The sequence below is a fragment of the Mirounga leonina genome, unplaced genomic scaffold, assembly GCF_011800145.1.
Source record: "Mirounga leonina isolate KUSES-001 unplaced genomic scaffold, KU_Mleo_1.0 Mir_115, whole genome shotgun sequence".
Classification (NCBI taxonomy): domain Eukaryota; kingdom Metazoa; phylum Chordata; class Mammalia; order Carnivora; family Phocidae; genus Mirounga; species Mirounga leonina.
The window spans coordinates 43,776,400-43,800,726 of NW_023270268.1; the positions used below are offsets into that span (position 1 = coordinate 43,776,400).

At 40.4% G+C, this 24,327-nt stretch overlaps 1 protein-coding gene and 1 pseudogene across 2 annotated transcripts in view; one reads left to right on the plus strand and one right to left on the minus strand.

The window, feature by feature from the left end:
• TM4SF18 (transmembrane 4 L six family member 18) overlaps positions 1–12,840 on the minus strand; it is a 23,916-nt gene extending 11,076 nt beyond the window's left edge. Inside the window, exons 1-4 of one of the 2 annotated variants that reach the window (XM_034996747.1) lie at positions 12,626–12,840; positions 12,342–12,535; positions 9,445–9,534; positions 1,553–1,695 (exon numbers count right to left, since the gene is read on the minus strand). In XM_034996747.1, coding sequence (XP_034852638.1) covers positions 1,553–1,695; positions 9,445–9,534; positions 12,342–12,518 — 410 coding nt within the window. In that variant the 5' untranslated portion in view covers positions 12,519–12,535; positions 12,626–12,840. The remainder of the gene's footprint in view (positions 1–1,552; positions 1,696–9,444; positions 9,535–12,341; positions 12,536–12,625) is intronic. The other variant, XM_034996755.1, reaches the window with a different exon arrangement.
• Positions 12,841–22,239: 9,399 nt separating this feature from the next.
• Positions 22,240–23,902, plus strand: LOC118005066 (annotated as a pseudogene).
• Positions 23,903–24,327: the final 425 nt, after the last annotated feature.

Sequence of the window (24,327 nt, forward strand, 5' to 3'; positions counted from 1 at the left end):
AAGAAGAAGAAGAAGAAGAAGAAGAAGAAGAAGAAGAAGAAGAAGAAGAAGAAGAAGAAGAAGAAGAAGGAGAAGAAGATAGCAGGAGGGGAAGAATGAAGGGGGGGAAATTGGAGTGGGAGACGAGCCATGAGAGACGATAGACTCTGAAAAACAAACTGAGGGTTCTAGAGGGGCGGTGGTGGGAGGATGGGTTAGCCTGGTGATGGGTATTAAAGAGGGCATGTTCTGCATGGAGCACTGGGTGTTATACGCAAACAATGAACCATGGAACACTACATCAAAAACTAATGATGTAATGTATGGTGATTAACATAACAATAAAAATTTTAAAAAGAAAGAATAATGAAGAGGCATGTGAGCAATCTCAGATTCTTGCATTGAAAGGGAAATCTTCTTTGGTTTGGGGGTCTGGGGATGATGGCACAAAAAAATCATTTTTTGCACCTAGTGGGATTTTTTTCATTAGGGTCCCCTTTCCTGAGCCCCTAAAGTCCCACAGGAGTGGTCCGAAATGCCTGAGGTTATTTTCTAGGTTCTCCCGACCTGAGAGAGAGCTCTGCTCACAGCACGTGGCACTTGGTGGAACCTTCAGGACAAAGGTGGCTGTGGGCACAAAAGCAGTTTTGCAATCCAGGCCTAGCTGAGCATGTAAGACTTCAAATAAATGTGGGTCTTGAACAACAGAGCCAGTCATAGGGAACTGAGAAGAGACTGTAACTTCCCTAGGGAGTGGTACAGACACTCCCTCCATTTATATCATTAGAATTCTGAGCATAGGACAAGACCAGAAGAGGTTCGATGGACGTCTCCTGCATCTCTAGATGGCCCTGCTACCTCTAGAGCTGTCTCTGCAGGTGGTGGCAGGTACAATGCCAGTGTGAGGTGTTCTGCGATCCAGCACTGGGTTCCCCAACAGCTAACTGAACCACCAGCCCTCTAAGTAAGGCTGCCTTCCTAGACTCCTCTTCAGGCCACACTAGATCATCTCCTGGCTCCCCCACAAACCCTTGCACCTGGTCGTGTCCCCGGATCTCACTCTGAACTTGGCCGCTCATGCTGCCTGCTTCTATCTCTGTGTGTCCCTGATAGTATAGAGTGGGTAACACCAACCAAGGGCACTGGGATTCTCTCCCAGACAAGCCCTTTCCCAGCTCTAACAGACCGCACAATCCAAACGGGCCACACAAGACTGAGTTGTTAGAACCATTGAAGTCCTAGGCTCCAGCAGTTGCCAGGCCACAGTAACCACAAAGCTTTGCTCTGAAGTTTGGGAGAAACACACCTTTCATTTGGATATCTCCACATCAACCTCAAAATAGTGAATGCAAATGACATTAAAAGACTGGCCAAAAAAAGAGAGAGAGAGAGAAGAAAAACATCTAAACAGAGATCTGTGTAGGAAGAAACTGGTCTATTATTTAACTAATAGGAAAATTCTGCACTAACATACCCACATGGAACCCCAAAGTGATCACGGAAAATGAGCATGAGCATGAAGCCAGGCGTTTCTGGCTTTCTGAGCCCCTTGATTTGGGGGATTATTCCTTACCGTCCTGCCGTGCCTTCAAAGGCGTACTCCCAGCCATCCAGAGTGCGGCAGTAGGGACCCTGAACAAGGCCCAGAGCAGATATGACCAGGCAGTATCCAGAGAAAGCAATTCCAAGGGCAGAAAAGATCATCGACAGCAGTGTCTAAATTAAACATAGAAGAAGGAGGTCAGAAAAAAAAAAAAAAAAGAGGAAGGAGGAGGAGGAGGAGAAGGTGGAGGAGGTCAGTGCCATAGAATGAGACAAGGGGATATTGTGGATAAATGTTCAGATAGGTACCTTCCCCTACTCACCCAAATCTACTGCATGCAGTCTGTGTAAATGCCCACAGAAAAACAGAAACATTTAATCCAAACCCACCTGATCTTTAAAATAAGTTTTTAAAATGACTTTTTGTTTGGGATTCCACAGAGGATCCTAGTTAATTTACTACATTTCTTCCTTTCTTCTGGAATTTCAATATCAAAATAATGATCATACATTAATGCAGTGAAAGGGTGTGACCGATCAATCTATAGTTACTAAAGACATTATTTTCTAGGTTAGGTGGGTTCTCTAAGAATCAGAAGCTTGGACCTTGGCTTTTCTCCTGTGAAGATGATATGTGAATACCTTCACTCACAGGAATATGAGGAGAAATATCAGGTGTTAGCCTACATGCCATATTTATGTTCAAGTGAGGATAAGATTAATGGGGAAGAGGGTGTTTTCCTTGGAGTAGAGAGAACGAGCAGTGTTCACAGGCAGATCGATACAAGCAGAGTTGTAAAGGTAAATAGATTAGTGTGATCTAAGAGAGGGTTCCTACCGAGCGTTAGAGAGTTTATGAAGACCAGATTGACATGTTTGCTAATGTTGGGGAAATGGAGCTGTTGGACACAAACCAGCCCTCAGAGTTGCTTACAAAGTGAGTGCAACTTGGTATATGCAGGCAGAAGGTGACTTTGAATGCTGGATCAAGGAGGGTGGACTTCATCCTTCAGGGCAAGTAGCTTTCCCCCCCATACCTTTCACTAAATTTTTTTTTTCAAATCTACCAAAAAGTTGAACATATAGTATAGTATACTAGAGTCAATGCATCTTTGTATACTCTTTGTCTAGACTCATCTTCTGTGAATATTTTATCATTTTTGCTTGCTCTCTCTCTGTATGTATATGTATATATCCATGCACATGTATGTATTTATTTACACATTTCTGTTCCCAAACCACTTAAAAGTAGGTTGTAGATACTGTGATATCTCACTCCTAAACCCATCAGCACATATCTCCCCAAAATAAAGATATTCTATTATTCTGCAACTGTGTTTTACTTTTTTGTACAGAATCCAATGAGAGTTTATGCACAGGGTTACATCTCTTTAGTTTCCTTTGATCTACATTACTCTTACTGCCTTTTTGTTTTTTAGAATATTAAATTGTTTTTGAACAATCCCAGCCAATTGTCTTATAGAATGTCCCCCACAATCTGGGCTATTCTGATTTTTAACTCACAACTAGACTTGGGTTAAACATTTTGGCAAGAACACCTGATGGGCATGAATACCTTAGGGACCTCTCACTGCTATTGGTGATGCCTTTGACCTCTTCGTTAAGGTGGTGTCCTTCAGGTCTATAAACATACATTTTCCACTTTGCAATTAGTAAATAATTGGTGAGGTAATACTTTGAGACTGTGTAATATCCTATCCCCCAAAGACATTTCCACTGATGAATTTACCATCCACTGATGATCCTCATATCCATTGATCACTAATGATCACAATGACTGGTTGCAGGGTGCTGTTCATCTCACGCTATCATTTCTTCTGCATTTATAACTTATTACTTTTCTGCACAGAAAAACTTCCATTTCCCATCTCTCTCTTTATTATTGTGTACACATGGATTTTCTAATTCAGTGTGTTATCATTCATAATTGTTATTATTCTTTTAGATGCTCATTTGGTCCAAATATGGCCAGTGAGAACATCCTGTCAAGTCAATTCCTGTGCCCTTTGAGATATCCCTGTCATTCCTTGAACACCTCCTTGCTTCCTGGCACAAAATGTACCAAGCTCATTTTGAATTTATAAATAACCAGAATAGCTTTTTCCAACAAGCCATGTACATGGTTTTTGAGTAAGGAAGTGACATGAACCAATATATAATTTTGAAAGATGGCTCTGTGGCGATGGCATGCCAGCCAGAAGTGAGAGACCCCAAAACAAGAATTCCATGTCAAGACAATTTCAACTTGCGGTGACAAAGACATGCCCTGGAGGAAAAGGAAAAGATGTTGGGGAGGAAATAAGTAGCTAGAGATGGACCAAAAAAAAAAAAATTCTGGAATGAAAAGGACAGAAATAAGGATGCCAAAAAGGGTAGTTTGGTTTGGGAGACAACTTAATCTGGTTTTAGAAATGTTCCTTTCAAGTTGAGAGTAGAACAGCCAAGTTAGTTGATGATAAATTCAAAACTTGAGACCAGAAAAACTGAGAACAACAAACCTGTGATTTGGGGAACAAAAGTGATCTCACATTATATACATCTCAAATAATTTAACATTATTTTACTGATTATCACATTAATACATGCTCATTACGGGAAATCAGAAAAAAATGTATTTAAAAACCCAAAGAAGAAAAGAACAATTCTGCTTTTTTCCTATTTGATATTATTTCATTGGCATCTTCACACTGATTAAAAGATCATTCAAATTATATTTCTCATATTGATTTTAATAGAATGTTGGCCCATCATGGGATGAGACAAGCTACTTTTTTTTTTTAACAGGTTACTGACTGTTACACTTTACAAAGAAAATTTACCTATTCACCAATGCCATCTTCCAAAAAGGAAGAAGGATGTTTTGAAAAGAGAGAGCTCCTTGTTTACCAAATACGCTCTTAAGCAGTTCACTGGAAAGATCAACGAAGAATTTCTTCATTTGGTGAAACTGGCAACCATAGCATAGGACATATATTTGTATATATATATACAAATCACAGTCTAATGAGTAGATACCATTGCACAATTGAGCCTCGAAATAAAGCAGGAATAAGAATCTCTCTGAGTCAGAAAGACATGTATCATATGATCTCACTGATATGAGGAATTCTTAATCGCAGGAAACAAACTGAGTGTTGTTGGAGTCGGGGGTGGGGTGGGAGGGATGGGGTGACTGGGTGATGGACACTGGGGAGGGTGTGTGCTCTGGTAAGCGCTGTGAATTGTGCAAGACTGTTGAATCTCAGATCTGTACCTCTGAAACAAATAATGCAATATGTTAAGAAAAAAAAAAAAAGAAGAAGAAGGTAGCGGGAGGGGAAGAATGAAGTGGGGGAAATCGGAGGGTTAGACGAACCACGAGAGACGATGGACTCTGAAAAACAAACTGAGGGTTCTAGAGGGGAGGGGGGTGGGAGGTTGGGTTAGCCTGGTGATGGGTATTGAGGAGGGCACGTTCTGCATGGAGCACTGGGTGTTGTGCACAAACAACGAATCATGAAACACTTCATCTAAAACTAATGATGTAATGTATGGGGATTAACATAAGAATAAAATTTAAAAAAAAAAGAATCTCTCTGAGTCAGTTTCATTTTCTATAAACTGTAAATGATGTAGATGATTATAGTACCTATATAACAGGGATGTTTCAAAATTAAAGAACACAATGGATATAAAAATTATTTCAAAAGTGTAAATATCATGACAATTTTTATCTATTATTCCAAGCACCTCTATTTGGCAGATAGTTGTTTTCCAGGGTTAACAACACACAGGATTTTGGCAGAAAATGAGACTCCACAGAAGAATGAATAGCAAACAAGAATTTAATGGAGTTCAGGTCACCCCCAAAATATGGCACCTTAGCAGACTGAATATTTTAGACTGAAGGAGTTTGAGAAAATGGCAGAAACAGGATGGTCACTCCAACCTGTCCCAGCCCCTTCACCCTTCTTCTCTGAAACAGGTCATAAAACTCCCACGTGCAAGTTACCCTCTCTGTACAAGGAGGAAAAGGAAGACATTTTTATCAGCAGAGACAGGGAATTTGGGGCCAAGAAACCTATGTAAACAAACCTCATTAAACTCAACCTTATCTTCCTGGTTACTTCTTCACCATTTACTACCCCCAGCCCAAACCCCCACACTTGCCAATTCTTTAATTGCTGTTTCTTGCTACTCTGGTCACTCCTTTAGGTCTTCATTCTCTTGTGAAGGCTCCCATGTATACATAAAATTCAATAAAATGTGTACCCCTTTCTCTTGCTAATCTGTTTTTGTCAGTTTAATTTTCAGATTGAGTGCCAGGGACCCTAAGAGGGTCGAATAAAACTTTTTTTCCGCTACAGTATCTGGCATCCAACAGGGGGCACCATTGGCTGGGGGCCCCTTGCTTGGTCCCAGAGCTATGGTTAGAGATCCTGGATCTGTGACAAAAGCCACAGAAGAATTCTTGCCATGTCAGTTTCTTGGATCTCTGTCTGTGGGGGACTGGTCCAGGGTAGGTGGTAAGAGTCTTTTCCTTTTCAGATTCAGATTGGCAGGGGAAAACATTTATAAAAATTAGTTCTTTGGATTGTGACTCTGGTTAAAATTTGGTTTCGAGTTATCCATTGGTTATTGATCCTTTCCCTCCCATGGACAGCTAATCAATTTCCTGTTTGTCTCTTATTTGTGTCCTGAGAAATTGGCTTGGCTTTCTGCCTGTCATGGCATGCAAGTGTCAGTTCTTGGAGGCAGCCAATTGTCAAGTTGTGGGCCCCCAAAAATCTGCCATACAGAAATTTGGGCTGCACCCCACTGTGGCTAGCATCCTACCAATTGTCGCCAGCTTTCAGGAGGAGTTGCCTAAGTCTTTCTTTTGCTACCTTTGAGAGTGATTTTGCTATCTTGGGAGGGCTGCATCTTTTGCACCCTCCTTGGGGACATCTCTTGCATCCATGGTTAAGTTTTGGTTTTGGTTTCAAGTCATTTGGTTTAAATATTTGAAACGATTTTTTTAAGGGGCTGTATGGTCAGAAGTTGGCCAAATTGAAGGTTGATATTCAGACCCTGATAGAAATTTTTTTTTGGATTAGTCTCTGTATTTAGGAATACTTGATTTATATGAGCATTCATTTATCTCTATGCCAATTAGAATAAAACTCTTTTGAGAGATTTTATAAATTATTTTGGTAATACCATCTGGAGGTAGAAAAATATCACACATCTGTAACAGACATATACAGACATAAATAAACATATAGAAAGACACAGAAATCTTACGGCCTTTGTTTTTAAATTTTAGCCACGTATCAGGTACGTTGATACAAAACTCACCAGTTTATAAAAGAGTCCAAATTGTGTTTCTGGCCAATGGAACAAGTTATGGCTACCCATTTGGATGGCTAAAGTTTTTTACTAATAGTTGTGAAGAGTGTTAAGATTTTTATCTGCCCTTGACAAGTAATCTTATGAAGGCTGTGGACTAGATTTTGGCAAGGGAGTTTTTATAGCAGTTGGTTTTTTAATTTTTTTAATTTTAATTTTTTATTTATTTTTTTGACAGAGAGAGACATAGCGAGAGCAGGAACACAAGCAGGGGAGTGGGAGAGGGAGAAGCAGGCTTCCCGCAGAGCAGGGAGCCCGATGTGGGACTCGATCCCAGAACCCTGGGATCATGACCTGAGCCGAAGGCAGACGCTTAACGACTGAGCCACCCAGGCGCCCCAGCAGTTGGTTTTTTTTAAATGTATGCTTTAGAAATTATGGAAATAGCATATTCATGAATTTGCCAATCAACAGGATGTTGATATCTATAACACTCCACAATTGCTTACTTCCTGGTTTTCACTAGAAATTTAAGTTTCTAAGAGTTCAGAATTCTAATATATGGAATTAAAACTGCTAAAAAAAAAGAAAGTAAAACTACTGGAAATAAGAAGAGAACAACTGTGTGTGCAAGAAAAAAAAGTAGTTGTTTTGGTAAAAAAAAAAAAAGTATGAGTTACAGAGATGTGTTTTTGTTGAGGGAAAAAGAAACTTTTGGGGAAAACTTTTTCTCCTCTGTCAAGTGAATCAATTTCCATTGCAGAGCTTCAGCAGTTCCAAACCTGGGCAGACTCACAGTTAGCCTTCAAGATGTGCTTTATTTAATTTAAATGAGAATTAATTGCCACCATGCTGTAATTGAGAAGTTGTACATAAAGCTCCATATTTCTACTTTCTACTGAAAACTGAGAAACACTGCCCAGTTTTATCATGATAACAATCGGCTGGACTTGAGGAGCAGCTCCCTCTCTCCCTTAAACAGAGACTTGCTCTAATGCCTACCAGGCTCAGTTCTTTCATTTCCATCAGGTAGTTGCTCCTGGGGGCATATAAACTGGGAACCCTGTTCTAAAGCCCTACCTTGAAAGAACCAAGCAGGGAATTCAGAGAATCCCCTCTCCCTTCCTCCTGCTTTTCCCTTTGAGATACCAGTCATCTCATTCAATTTGATTATCAGACCCTGTCCAGACTCCACACTGTCTACAGCATCCATTTGTGCTGGAGATGGTAATAGTCAAGGCAAATTGAACACATTTATTTTTATTATGAACCTAATGGCACATACGTTTGCTTTCTAGAGATTCCCTGAGTATCATAGGTTAATGTTTACCTGAATCTATTGCTTCAACTAGGCAATTTTGAAAGCTTTTCCATAAGTGTAATACCAGCAGCTACTGGGGAATGTCTGAGGTGGTCGGTTGGTTAAGAAAATACATACACCCACAAAGCACATGCACATGCACGTGCACAGAGTGTCTTTCAATTCTTCAAATCTTCTCCTCCAGAAGCACAGTTCTAAATTTAGCAGCTAATTTAGTCTTCCAACACATCTGTCAAAGAAAGCTGGACATGTCATCTTGGCTGCGCATTAAAATCTGGTTGCCCCTCGGACCAGCCAGCTCAGGTTGTCTGTGGGTAGGATTCCAACTCCAAGCTCTCAGATGATTACAACGGGGCAGCCACAGTGGGCAGCCACTGCTGCAAAATATGCCTACCAGGCCTCCAGGAAAGTCCTTTTGGTTAATACATAACGCGTTCTCTCTGAGCCACAGGTAATTCATATAAGTATGAATAACAATGATCTAACTCACGGGGTAAGTGTGAAAAAAACTATCAAGTGCTATGCAAATATGATTAAAAGATGATGACCCTGAGGAGAAGGATAATGATGGAAATGTAGGAGCCTAGCACCTGCCTGCTGAGCACAGGCTTAGAAAATTTGGTTGTATTATTCTCTCTTGATTCTATTTAAATTATTTTTAAAATCCCAGTTTAAAAAAATGTACATCACGTATACCCAACACATGGATAAATCTAATCATTATGCTGAGTGACAGAAGCCAGATACAGAAGAAAAATTCTGCATGATTCTATTCACATAGACTACAAGCTAATCTACAGTGACATAAAGCAGATCAAAGATTAATCTTTCAGGGGTGATAGACATGTTCTGTGTCTTGATTGTGATGGTTGCTTGGGTGTATTTGGCTGTCAAAACTCATGGAATTGTACAATTTTAATGGATGCCGTCTATTGAATGTAAGTCAGTCCTCAATAAAGTTGAAAAGGGAAAAAAAATAAACTCACAGAAACCCAGTTAGGAAAAGGTAATATTATTTTCTAATTTCATGTATCTTTAAATCCTGAACTTCTGGAAGAACATCAGCAAGACAAAGGTGGAGGAAAGACAGTAAACAAAATGGAAGTTTGTTTGTTTGTTTGTTTGTTTGTTTGTTTGTTTTGAGTAAGCTCTTGGGCTCTGAGTTGAAAAGATCAGGGAGAGGGGACAATAGTGTCAATATTTTCATGTTTCATGAGTGAGAGGAAAGAGAGCCAGAGCCCATTCAGCCATCCTCAAAGTACTATTGCTCTTACCCTGTATTTTTTGCTGCAGTTTTCACTCTGGCAACATTTATAGTTGCTATCATTCTCCAATACAAGAAGAACTGCTGCTACTATAAGCATCTGTAGTAGGGAAGAGAGGAAATATCAGAAATGAAATACTAGTCATAATCAGAGCACAGTGATTCAGAGCAGGGACTCTGGGGTCAAGTGGACCTGGGTTCGAATCCCAGTGCTGCCATTTTCTAGCTGTGTGAGCTTGAGAGTCCTTCCCTATAAAATGGTGTTGGGAACGCATCTCATTGGGTTGTTAGGAGGTCATGTATGCAAAATTTTGAACATAGTGCTTGGTTTATAGTAAGTGATTGATAAATGTTAGCTATTATTGGCATGGCATCAAAAGCTAATGATTAAGCAGTAAATGGTATGGACATGGGAATACCACCCCACACAGCAAACCTGCATTTCTCACTGACTTAGTTGCAGAGGTCAAAGGAAAATCATCCACCAGACTTTTCTGTTTGCCAGCCTCTCTCCATTTACTGCCCTCTGGGAATGCAGGTGAGAGGCATGGTTAATCTGAAACTACATGTCTTAATTCAAAGTAAAGTCAGTTTGATTTGCCCAAGCACTCAAATCATCTCAGGTTCAAATTTTCAAGCGTCCTTTGTCTCTATCAAGCCAACAGACTGGGAGAATTCAATGTATTCTACTTTCTTTTCTTGGTATCCTAAGCAAAGGGCTCAAGTTCTGAAAAGAACGTGGATTTCTTTACTGTTATAGTTCCCAGTCTGGGCAGGTATGGACCGTGAATTGTTTCTGACAAATTCTCCACCTATCCTTTACTCCCAGTGCTCAGGACTGAATCTTGAAGCTGAGTTCCATTGTTATTTTCCTATGTGTAGTCAACATTTCCAGTTTCCAAGTTCGTCAGCTTTTGTTTGTCTACTTATTTATTTATCCACATCCCTCTTCTTTCTCTTAAAAAGATTTGATGCAGTAACAATCATGTTTTTCAAGAATTCCTTGACAATGGAAAATAGAGAACTGGTTCTTTTCTAACTTTTAAATTTTACACAGAATATAAGCCAAAGAGTCTTATATTCTCCTCCTTTCAACACCATTAGTTATCGCAGATTTTAATAGATTCTGGTTTAATCTTATCAATGCCTTGCAACCCTTCTATTGACTACGGTGACATATTGAGGGAAACAATGACGAGAGAAAGCACAGTACAACAGGAACGGTAACTGGCTTCATTACAATATTAGTAGAAACAATTAGACCTAGACCCTGGAGTCCTGTGTCCTAAGAGAAACACAGGCATCGCTCGTGTTGAAAGAGAAACTGCTTTTTTTTTTTCATTGTAAAATTATAACTGGAATACAGGGCTCAAGCATAATGGAGGAACATTACCCCAAATCCCGCACCCTCACATGTTTTTATGTATTTACTCCTAGTATATTACCACATGTGTATATTTTGCATAGTTGTAATCGTAACTTATTCACAATTTTTGTATCTTTTCTTTTTTTCTTAACACAAAATAATATGCATTTTTCATGTTACTACATCTTCATAATTATCATTTTCATCACCATAGAAAGTGAATGTACCACAATTTATTTGGCCAATTCTATGCTAGGGGGCTCCTACTAATTACTTACTATTATGAATAATGCTGCCATATATATCTATGTATGCATCTCTCTCCTTATTATGGATTAGTTGCTCAGAATTTATTCTCAGGTTTAGGATTACTGAGTCAAAAGACATAAGCATTTTCATGGATCTTAATACAGCCTATCAAAATCTTCTCCAAAAGGTTTGCATTCACTTATAGTGCAATAACCAAACATTCATTATGTACCTACCTATCACATAGCAACTTCAATAGCATTGGATATCAATACTTTAAAGTTGACTAACTTCATATGCAAAATAGTAACGAAATGAAAACTGTTTTCATCATAGTTATTCAAATATTATAATAATTAAACACCCATGAAGATGTAGAGATAAATTATAATGCATTTTCTTTTGTGTCATTGGTAGTATAGTAAGCTTGTATTGCACAACGTGCTGTTTTTAGAAACGATATGATCAGGAAAAGGGTTTTTTCCTCCGACTTGCCAACATGATTTACTACCAGCTTGTTTTTAAAGAGCACAAAGTCATCAGGAAAACATTCATGGATTCTGACTGGAAATAATTTGATTTCATTTTCAAAAACACCCCCCATTAAGAGGTGTATAATATCAGACTATTTAATGATGATCTGGCCCATTCTTCAACAAGGATTTATAATCGCAGTATTCGCTGGCTACCTATACATGTCAGCCTCCGTCCTGGGCACTTCCTTCATGAGATTTTATTGAATCCCCACAATTACCCTAAAAAGTAAATGCTATCACTCCCATTTTTCAGATGAAGACACCGAGGCTCAAAGACATCGAGTAACTTGCTCAAGGTCTCATGGCACAAATGGCAGAGCTTGTATTTGAACACAAATTTGAATCTCCAAACCTCTGTTTTTTCCACGCGGTCTTGATACCTCTCCAATCTAGAGAAATCATGAGTGCAGATAGAAAGTATTCTAGAAAAGAGCACTGCCACTGGACATTAAACAGCTTAAACCAACACACAGGGTTCATGAGGACATATTTCGACCAGCCAGCGACCCACAGACTTTCATTAGGACTAATTTCCTGCACTGCTGAAGTGACATAAATGGGCAGCTTACCGAAGACAAAGCCACCCTCCCAAGCCCTCACAGACTACCTGTCCCTCTACCCCCACCCATCTTCCAAATCCCAAACCCAGGATTAGTGGCATGATTTTTCCATTATTCATTATTTCTGCTAGGAACAAGACAATGCTTAGTAAAAACACCCCCTTCTGCAACCCCAAGTCTCCAAAGTCACACTTACCATGATACCTGAGAAACAGATTCCTTCAAAATACCACACGTAGTTGGTGAGTTTATTGCTGGATGCATAGGAAGTTTGCCCATTTGGGAAATACAATAATATATTCACAATTATGCTCCAAAGTGCAAGCAGAATCAGCAGACCACTTAAGCAGCCTCCACATTTCCGAGACCCCATTTTACCCTGCTCAGAACCTGCAGGAGATTTCAAGAGTGTAGAATTACATAAAGCCTAATTTTCTTCCTACCTGTCCCCCTTTTCTTTTTCTTTTTGAGATTACCTACCACTTTCTGGGTCAGAGCCCTTCACTTCATATTCATGAGAAGCCCAGGGCTCGGACAGAACTGCAGCCCGCAATCTCTGGTGAGAAATAGTGGTTTACTGTTTGGAGAACAATAGACAATGATCCAGGGCTGAAGAGCGGAGCTGGTCTTCATCCTGTGCCAAAGGAATGTGGTGTTTTTACTGCATTTTAAAATAAGTCATTTTCCTCTGGATTACAGAAAGAAAGCCTTAACCCTGAGCATATTTTTAAGAAGGAAGTTGGGGTGGGGGGTGGGGTTGGAATCAAATCTGGCAAATTTCATCCAATGGTGAACAGGGAGGTTAAAGGGAAAACTACCAAGGAAGTTTATGCTAGAGCAGTATATCCTGACTTTATGTATCTACCCTTCATTCAGTATGCTCTATTTTGTGCTCACTATTCACCAAGCTTTGTTCCAACTGCAGGGGACACAAAAAGACAAAGACAGGGACAGGCTGATGGGGGAGAAAAACAAGACATCCCTGTGGGTGAGTTTACTGTTGCAACATGGGTACAGTTTTCCTTCCAGGAGTTCATCTCTGTGATTTCTACCTCTCTGGAAAATAATAACAGGTATAAATTCGTATCTCTCTTGCTGCTAAAGAAAATGGGTAAAAGAATCTGGGTAATTTGATTAAGACTTTATGTGTAAGAAGTTTGAAACAAGGATTTAAGAATTATTGCTTCTAAATGACTGCCCTGAATAGAAAGAGCCACAGGTCCTTCTAATTAGGATGACATGAGCAAAGGATTAAGGGATAGCATCCTGACACTGCTATGTTTTTTTGTTTTAAAGATTCTGTTTATTTATTTATTTGAGAGAGCCAGCATGAGCAGGGGGAGAGGGGCAGAGGGAGAAGCAGACTCCCTGCTGAGCAGGGAGCCTGACTCAGGGCTCAATCCCAGGACACTGAGATCATGACCAGAGCCAAAGGCAGGTGCTTAACCAACTGAGCCACTCAGGCACCCTCACCCTTTTTTAATGATTTTATTTATTTATTTATTTATTTATTTATTTATTTATTTGAGAGAGAGAGGAATTGTTGACACTACTATGTTAAAGATGATGCGGACAATGGTGGTAAGGAATTCAAGGTTTGCCTGACCTCATTGCCACCTCTTTCTATTGGTAGCAGCAGAACCCTGTTCAGCTTAACCTTCTTTTTAAAAATTATTTAATTATTTATTTCTTTATTTGACAAGGACAGAGAGAGAGAGAGAAAGAGCACAAGCAGGGGGAGCAGCAGAGGGATAAGCAGGGAGCCCAACGTGGGGCTCAATCTCAGGACCCTGGGATCATGACCTGAGCCAAAGGCAGACGCTTAACCAACTGAACCACTCAGGCGCCCCTCAACTTAACTTTCTTTTTTTTTTTTTTCAACCTAACTTTCTTAAGTCTCAACTTCCTCATCTGTGAAATGGAAATTAAAAAAAAATTATACCTTCCCTAGAAGAATAATGTGAGGGTTAAACAAGATTTTGTGTACAAACCACAGTGTCAAGTGATATAGAAGGAGTAGCCAATAAATCAGAGCCATCATTAACAATAAAAAGAGCAGTTATAGGGACATAATTTCAAAACAGTACAGAGAGCAGAAGTAACATCTGCTCTCTTGGTACCCAAAGAGTTCTGTTTCATGAGCTCTTAAATCTTGATCCCAGAAGTATTTACATTAATTTGTTAGTGTCCTCCAGAAAGTATTAATATTCTATAATATATATACTTTTAAGGCAAGAGAATAAAAACTTATTTTATATAAATAATGTTATATTATATTCATACTTTTTTTTCGCAAAAAATTGAGATCCTGGGCGCCTGGGTGGCTCAGTCATTAAGTGTCTGCCTTCGGCTCAGGTCATGATCCCAGGATCCTGGGATCGAGTCCCACATCGGGCTCCCTGCTCGGCGGGAAGCCTGCTTCTCCCTCCCCCACTCCCCCTGCTTATGTTCCCTCTCTCGCTGTGTCTCCCTCTGTCAAATAAATAAATAAAATCTTTAAAAAAAAAATTGAGATCCTTGGATCCACTTTTGGATTCAAACAAAAAAAACCTAGAAACTAAATCTTATTCTAGGATGGGTTCCAAAGAGATTTCTTGGCACCCCTGGTGAGTGTGATTTTTTTTTTTCCCTAGTGTTTTTGAGCAAAGTGCATCACAAAGTCTGGTCATTGGATTTTTTTTCCAGGGACATAGAAGCAAACTAAAATCATATTTACTAGAACCCTTAGGATGATAGGGAGAGCAACAGTTTGGGCTGAATATTATTGAGCACCTCTTATGTGCCAAGCACTGTTCTAAGAGCTGGGGAGAGATGGATCCATGAAGGAGATAGTTCAAAATCCTTGCCCTTGTAAAGCTTACATTCTATTGTGGGGAGATTAACAATCAAAAAATACATATATAGCTTGTCAGGTAGTGATCAGTATGGCTAAAATAAATCAAGAAAAGGGCAAGTAGGAGTTCCAGAGAATAGGGATGGGAATATCATTTCAAACAGAGTGGTCAGGAAAGATCTTAACAAGATGACATCTGAGTAAAGATGTGAAGGCAGTGGAGAGTGCGAGCATGTAGGGAACTTGGGGGGGAAGGATTCCAGGCAGAGAGAATGGCAAGTGTACAAAAGCCCTGAGGTCGAAGTGAATCCTGGCGAGGAGACCACTGTGGCTAGAGCCAAGTGAAGGGGGGGAAAAGTAGTAACATCTGAGATTAGTTTTGAGTAGGAAAATGACTTGCTATGTTCAAAGGCTCACCATGGCTGCTGTGTTGTGAATTGGTTGAAAGAAAGGAGGTGAGTTCTAAAGACATTTCAACAACCCAGGTAAGAGATAATAGTGGCTCAGACCATGACGGTAGTAGCCGAGATGGTGAAAAAAAGGCTGGATTCTGTGCATGTGTGTGTTTAAGATTTTATTTTACATAATTTCTACACCCAATGTGAGGCTCAAACTCACAACCTGGAGATCAAGAGTCACGTGCTTTACTGACTGAGCTGGCCAGGTGCCCCTGTATGTATTTTTAAGACAGAATCAACAGTATTTGGTGACAGATTGGATTGAGTATAAGAGAAAAAGAGGCATCAAAGATGACTACATGGTGCAAGGCCCAAGCAACTGGAAGAATGAAGTTGTCATTAACTGAAATGACCAAAACAGCAGGTTGAACAGGTTTGGGAGGGGAAAAGATGAAGTGGTAAGTTTCAGGCATTCCAAGTTTTGAGATACCTATTAAAATCCAAGTGGAGATGCCAATTAGGTAGTTGGATATACAAATATGAAGTGCAGGAGAAAAGTCTTGGGTGGAGTGTATAAGAGTTGTCAGCATTTGATATTATTTAAAGCCATGAAACGCTATGAGAATAAGTGTAGACAGAAAAGAGGCCCAAGGACTAAATCCTGGGCAGTCCAATGAGTTGAGTTTGGAGACATGACAGGGAGCCAGCAAAGGAGCCTGAGAAGTGGCCAGTGAGTTAGAGAAAAACCAGAAGCTTATCCTAAAATTTGAGTTTCTAGCTGAGGAGGAAGTAACCAACTGAGTCAAATGCTGCCTATTCTTCAAGTAATATGGGAGGACTGAGAGTTGGCTATTGGATTTAGCAACATGGAGGTCACCAATGACCTTGATAAGAGAAACTGGTGGTGCGACAGACATAGGAGGCCCACTGGAGTGGGTTCAAAAGAGAACGGAAAGAGAGGAGAGGAGTTTTTTTGGAGAGTTTTACTATAAAGGAGAGCAGAAAAATGACACGGTGTGGCCATGAAAGCGAGAGGCGAGGTAGGATTGGAAAAAGGAATTGAGAGGATTTAGTTGAGATTTTATTCTTATTCTTATTGCTGATAAGATATTGCAGTAGCTGGAGGAAAATGGAAGTCAAGGGAAAAAATTTAATGGGAAAAATTGTAGTATGTCTGTACATTGATGGGAATGTTCTCGTTGGGAGTGGGTGAGGGGAGGTGGGGATTGACAATGCAAGAGAGAGAGGGGAGAATTGCTGGAATGTGTCCTTGAGTAAATGAGAAGGTTGGGAGCATGTACACAGATGGAGGAGTTGGTCTTAGATATAGCCTGGGCCCCTCAGTCCTTGGCACAGAAAGGAAGACAGAACAGACGAGATTGGATTTGTTTTCTTGGTGAAACAGGAAGCAGGTTGATCAGCCGAGAAGGAGAATGGGGGGAGAGTATTAAAGGTTTGGAGAGAGAGGAAAAGGTATAAACAGTTGCCTAGGATGGTGGATGGTCTGGAGGATAGCCAGCAGGCAGTGGGGGCCCAATGAGGTCATGAATGGATAGTGAGCCTGGGCAGCATGATTGAGTGTTTTTCCTAGTGAACTGCAGCTGCAGAGGTATGGGCAGAGGAGTAAGGAAGCTGGAATTGTCAGGACTGGGACTTTGCCAGGCAAGTACCGTGAAGAGAGAGAGAGGCAAGGGAATCAAGAATCTATGTAAGAGAGTGATTACAATGATGGACCATGGAACGCAGTGTGAGAAAGTCAAGGACATGAGAGAATGTGAGGAGAGAGAAAAGGGGGTTGGATTTGGAGACTGTGTGTCCCAGTGTGGTTGAAGAGTTCCTTGTTTGGGGTGGCAGAAAGAGAAAGAGCTGGAAAGGCAGAATTTAATGATTGAGAAGTGGGATGCTGGAATTTGAGATTAAAATGTTTCAGGCATTGATGAAGACAAAGTCTAAAGGTGTATTATGGGCTGAATTGTGTCCCTCAAAATTCATTATGTTGAAGCACTAATCCTTATAACCTCAGAATGTGACTATATTTAAAGTGGTAATTAAGTAAAAACGGGGCTGGTAGGGTGGGCCTTAATCCAATGTGACTGGTGTCCTTATAAGAAGAGGAAATTTGAACACACAAAGAGATACCAAGTGCACCTGGTGTACAGAGAAAAGACTGAGTGAGGACACAACAAGAAGGCATCTGTAAGCCAAGGAGAGAGGTCTCAAGAGAAACCAAACCTGCTGACATCTTGATCTTGGACCTCAAGCTTCCATTACTCTGAGAAAATAAATTTCTGTTGTTTAATCCCCCTAGTCTGTACTATTTTGCTATAGTAGTCCCTGCAGACTAACACGGTGTGGCCATGAAAGCGAGAGGCGAGGTAGGATGGGAAACAAGAGGATTGGAAAAAGGAATTGAGAGGATTTAGTTGAGATTTTATTCTTATTCTTATTGCTGATACTTTGTACTTTGAAGAAGAGTGACTAAATACTTTTTGTTAAAGTTTACAGAGAGTGGAATCAATGAGGATTTTCCATCTTCTACCAGCACAATGGCTTCCAGTAAATTCCAATGTCGGTGAGATGAGCAGTCACTCCCAATTCGGGTGTCCCTCAAAGTAATCATGATGAATTGACATCTAATACTCATTAGATGTCTTTTTTCATGCTAGAAACTGTGCTAGAAGCTTTCACATACATTAAAACAAACAAACAAACAAATGAATTCAATGACACTAAGGTGAAAGCATTATTAATCTCATTTTGCATGTGAAAAAAAAAGGACTTAAGAAAAAAAAAATTTCAGCTTGCCCAAGAACTAGAAGTTAAGTCCAAGACTTTTATATTCTTTGGACTCTTCAACTGCCTTTGCCGGATACACTTCTATGTATCAATCCCTTCTTCTTCATTGCAAATGGGTTTCAAATGTGGATATTCTGATTCCTTGGTAGTGGCTGCCTCCAATGTTATTTTGAAGACACACTCGTAACAAGATAGGTTAGCTAGATATCTGACTGCTGTCTACTGTGGAGATAGGTCAGGGAAGGGCAACATGCATGGCTAATACTCCCCAGTCTTAGTCGACTTTTATGTCACAGGTAGTTACGAAGACTTGGGGAGGTACAGGACCAATTGCCATTTGGAAGACCATTCAGTAAGTGTGAGGGTGACAGAAGTAAATAAAGAGGATATGACAGGCTGGAAAATCTGATAAAATTGTGGAAAGGGGAGTTGAGTAATATCCTTATTTTGGTGATCCCATTAATGAATACATCTAATGAAGTGTCCCCAGACAAGCAAAAAAAAATAAAAAAAAATTACTTAATTTCATTTCTAAGAAGACTCTTTTTTAATCTGCCTCCTGAAAAAAATAGGTGTACTCATAAAGAAGATTCCTGAAGCCATTTGTCTCCAGTAAACTCCCAATTTTCTTGCCAATGAATTCTTACTAAATCAGGATTTTCTTGCTAGTCCTCCAGGAACCAGGGAGAGTCACTGGGCTGCCGTGCTTATTGGCTGCTTCTGGCCTTGGCTTCCTGTTCTCAACAGCAGAGCTGAGGAAATCCGCAGGATGCTTGCTACCAGGGGACAAGATGACTCAGGAGGAAACATTCCACCTAAAATAGTCTTGGTGTGCAGCCTCTGAGTCACTTTGGAATCAAAGTTAATGTGTGATCCTGGAATTAATCCCACAGGTGATGGGAAATGGAGAAGAAGGAAGTATCTGAAAGAAGTTTATCCAAAAGAAAAGTTTGCCACAAAGATGAAAATTTAACTGCAGAAAAGGCTACTACTCAGGGAGAAATTTCATCCTGGAAATTCAAAGTGGTTGAATTATGATTTTCTCCAGTGACCATGGGCATAAAGTGGTCATCAAGGCCCAATCTAGGGACCCACTGGAAGTGGATATTTCCTTAAAAACACATTAGGAAAGCAGCAGTAGAACAGCTGTGTAAACAGAAATGGACCACTGGGTTGCAGTAGCCTTGATTTTTGTCTTTATAATTCTTTCTCAAGAATTATCTGGCCAAAATGTTTACGGTGCTGCTAGACTCTACGTTTATCTCTAATTCATAAACATCTAGTGTTTCACCTACTGAGAGAGGGGATGGAATATACAATTCATATTCAAAGCTCTCCAAGCAACATTCTGTATTTGGAATGGCCTCTCAAACCTTTGTCTTACCTGCCCTTTTCCCTGTTCAGCCTGGCTCCAGCCCTCAGAGTCTATTTATTTATTGTAGTTCTTCCCAATGAGGGACCAAGGAACTGGTATTCCATCATTTATTCTTTAAATGTATTGAACGATTACCATCTAGCAGGAAGGCAAAGAATGCCAATTTTTTTGCCCTCAAGATGCTCAGAATCTAATTGAGGAAATAGAAAATTTCAACAACAGGTTTGTAATACAAAATGTCAAATCTCCCAATAGATTTAAGCATAGGCTTCTTGAAATCACAGCAAGGCACAGGGAACTTGAATGGAGCTGGAGGTTCATGGGAGATTTCTTGCTAAGGCAGGGACACAACTGAGTCATCATGGTGAAGAAGCAGGTAGCTGGGCAAACTGTGACTCAATCAAAGTTAAACATTCACTGGTAGATAAATGCAATGTATGAAGCTTGATTGGATCTTGGCTTGGAAAACAACGAGGTGAAATATATTTTGAGGACAATAGCAAACTATGAATATAAAGAGTATTAGACAATATTAGGTGTTTTAAATATACTTAAGGTAAAGTAATGGTGTAGTTATGAAGGAGGTTGTTCTAATTTTTAGGAGATACATACACTTGAAATGTATTTAGCAAATGGTTTAGTAAACATCTGAAATCTGAAATGGTTTAGCAAAAGGAGGAGGAGGAGGAAAAGGAGAAAGAGGAGCAGAAGAAGAAAAGAAGGAGAGGAAGGAGGACCAGGAAGAGAAGGGGAAGGAGAAGAAGAATGAATCTATGGTAGATAGATAAAGGAGTCAAACATAACAAAATGTTAACAATTGTTGAATTGAATCTGGGTGTTCATTACACTAGTTTTTCAACTTTGTTGAGTTTTTGAAAATTTTCATAAAAAATAGTGGGAGAAAAAAATACCCTGGTAGATATTCAGTTGCATAAATGCCAACACTACCCAAAATTCAGAGAGTGTATTCATGCTGGGAATAGAAAATAAATGCTCTTCCCAAACAACCACATTAGGCTACACAGAAGTACCGAATTAGGAAAAAGGGGCCTAGTCTGCAACTTAGAGCCAGTGTCCAGCTGCCTGAGTGGGAATAAATGTAGTTGGGAGGGTGGGTGAGGAAGGAGCTCAGAGCTTGAAGAGTCTTGTTTGTGTCAGGCTGAGGAGTTTGGACCTTATCCTGAGGAAGTCAGAATCACGTAAGAGTGGAGGGCATTTTAGAGGCATATTTGAGGGATGGATCAGAGTTTGGGAGGCATGGAGCTAAGAGATCATTGCAGAGACAAGTGCAGTCATCCCATCAGAAATAAAGAAGGCCAGGGCACCTGGTTGGTGCAGTTGGTTAAGCGTCTGACTCTTAGTTTCAGCTCAGGTCCTGATCTCAGGGTCATGAGATTGAGCCCCATGTCGGGTTCTGTGCTTGAGATTCTTTCTCCCTCTCCCTCTGCCCCTCCCACTCATGCTCTCTCTCTCTCAAATAAATAAATAAAGCTTTAAAAGTAAAAAGAAAGAAGGCCAAATGTTGGGGAGGATGCAAAACAAGCTGCTTTGGAAAAGAGTTCGGCAGTCTCTTACAAAGTTAAATATATACATACCCTACAAACCAGCAATTTCACTCCTAGGTATTTACTCAAGAAAACAAAAAACTTAGTCCACACAAAGACTTTGACAAGAATGTTTAGAGCAGCATTATTCATAATCACCAAAATTGGAAGTATTGACTAGTAAATGGATAAAGTGTACACTCATAAATAGAATAGTGTGTAATAAAAAGGAATGACCTACTGATACTACAACATAGATGAATTTCAAAAGCCTTATGCTAAGTGAAAGGAGCCAAACTAAATACCGTATGATTCCGTGGCTATGACATTCTGAAAAAAAAAAACAAAGCTAATGGTACAGAAATCGGACCAGTGGTTACCAGGTCCTGGGGTATGGGGAGGATTTGCCTACAGGGCACATGGAACTTTCTGGGGTGATGGGGAAATATTTTATATAATATTTTTATCATGGTGGTGGTTACACAGCTGCACACATTTATCAAAGCTATGCACCTACAAAGGGTGAGTTTCACTGTATAGAAATTGGATATCTCAATATACCTCCCTTCAAACAAAAGAAAAAGAATAACAGGACATGAGGACTGAATGGATAGGGAATAGGAGAAGGAAAAGTAAAAGATGTTTTGGTAATCAAAAAAACAGATACACTAATACAAGAAGTGGAAATGTCAGAGGATAGCACCTGATACAGCCAGTTAACTGTTGCAAGAATAAAATGATCAATCAAGTTATATCTAGGAGTAATTCAGAATATATTAAAATATTTTCATCTATTTTTATGTTACTACTTTAGCAGCCAACTTGGCACAAGTGTGAGGAAAATGTTATTAACTTTAAAAAGTATATAATGGATTCTCAAGAAGAAATTTATATTCTGGAAACAGAAAGTTTGTGTGTGTGTGTGTGTGTGTGTGTATGCATGGGCATTCCTGTCTCAAAATATCTGATGATAATCTTCTTTGCGTTGTGTTTTTCACTGATTTTACATGGTTTTTAAAATTTATTTATTTGAGTAAAATTAAATAATTTTAATTTAAATAATTAAAATGTATGCAAAATGCTTTCTTAATTCCAATTAATAAAAAACACTAATTTTTTTTTTTTAATGAAGAATGCTTATAATATGGTGGAAGCAGTAAGTATGGAGATAGTTTGGAGAGAATTCAAGAAGATAGAATCTTTTCCAGGAAGTGATTTTTCAGATAAGATAGGCTTGCACATGGGCATAGGGACCTCTCAAATAAGAATACTACTATAGTAATTGTGGGGAGAAAAGAGTGGAAATAATCTAATTTTCCATTAATAGGAAACTGGTTAAATAAATTATGGTACATCTATACAAGAGAATCCTACGCAACAGTTAAAAACGAGAAAAATTTACGTGTGCTGGTATGCAACCACGGTTGAATTTAAAAAAACAACAACATTGTACAGAATATTACTAATTATACAACAAAAGAGATCACACACACACACACACACACACACACTGCATAGCCATAGACTATCTCTGGAAGACTATGACCAGAAGCTGTTTTATCTGTCAGGGTCCATTCAGGAGACAGAAATTACACAATAATTTGAATAGTGAAGGCTTAATATAAAGACGAGTTAGTGGCTGCCGGACTCGGGCTGGGCCACCACCCGCCACAACTGATGGGGCCACTGGCCACACAGAGGCCACGCCGCCTGGACCTGCGCCTGCCCCGCCCCGACATCCGCGGGCGCCGCGAGCATGGCCGCCAGGGTGTGGCGCCAGCTCCTCTGGAAGAGGTGGCTGCTCGCCCTGGTCTTCCAGCTCTTGCTCGTCTACTTCCTCCTCGGCACCTCCGAGCAGGAGGAGAGGGCAGTGAGAAATCAGAATCTCCTCTAGGTTCAAGACCACGGCCAGCCCGTTCTGTGGAAAGTGCTGCAACACTCTGCGGCCATTCAAGGGAAGCACCTCGTCACCGACAGGCTGGGATACGTTGGTGAAAGGGAGGATTTGCTGGGGAACGGCCACTGGGACGTCAGTCAACGTCCCTGGCACAAAGCAGTACCGCTGTGACGGCTGCTTGCCTCACGACCGCTGCAGCGCTTGCAAGTGCTGCGTGTCCTGCTGCCGGCAGCCCAGCAAGCGACTTCTCCTGGCGCGCCTCCTCACCTGGGCAGCCGTGGTGTTCCGGAACCTCTTCATGGCCGTCAAAGATCACTTTGAATTGCGTTTGGCCAAGTGCCGGACCTCATCCCAGGTTCCCAGGTAGTTGATGCTGGCTGCTGACTTGATCTGTTCAGCATGACAAGGGTAAAAGAAAAAGTTTAAATTACAGGAGCATCCAGCCCTCTCCCCGCCCACCGCCCACGCAAAGAAGGACGCAAGGTCATTTCGTAGTGAGTTGAATGGTGGCTGCGCAAAAAGGATACGTTCACATCCCGACCCCTCGGAACCTGTGAATGAGAGGCTATTCAGAAAAGTGTCTTTGCAGATGGAATTAAGTTCAGGATCTTGAAATGAGATCACCTTGGATTATCTGGGTGCGCCCTAAATCCACTGACAAAGTTCCCATGAAACACACAGAGGAGGTACACACAGAGGAAGGCCGTGTGGAGACAGAGGCAGCCACAAACCCAGGGATGCTGACAGCCACCAGGAGCTTGAAGAGGCAAAGAACAAAGCCCCCCTAGAGCTCTGGAAGGAGCACAGCCCTGCCAACACCTTGACCTTGGACTTCTGGCCTCCAGAGATGTGAGAAAATAAATTCCTGTTGTGCTAAGCCACCAAGTTTGTGGCAGTTTGTTTTGGTAACCCTGGAAAACTAACAGACATTTCGTCTTGCATTAATGGAAAAGGAGCCAAGTTAAAAAAAAAAAAAAAAAGATATTGGAGAAGTCAGTAGGATTTAAATAACAAGGTTGGATTTATTGAGTACTATACCACATGCCAGGTACCTGCTTCAGTTAAAACATGACAGAAATTTGACCCAGCAAGATGAGCCCTGGAGCTTATGTTTTTAACTCGTTACCCTGTACTTCTAGGAAAGAATGGAAGCTGGAAAGGAACATAGGAAGGGAATGAGAAAAGTTCGGAAAATTGGGGGTAATTTGAGAGAGATGTGGGGGCCAATTGCCATGAAGGTGAGATATGAGTTTGTAAGTTTTGTTTTACATTATGAATTGAATTTTTGGGGGGTGATCCTTGAGAAATTTGGCAAAGATTTAAAGTGCTCTCCAGTTAA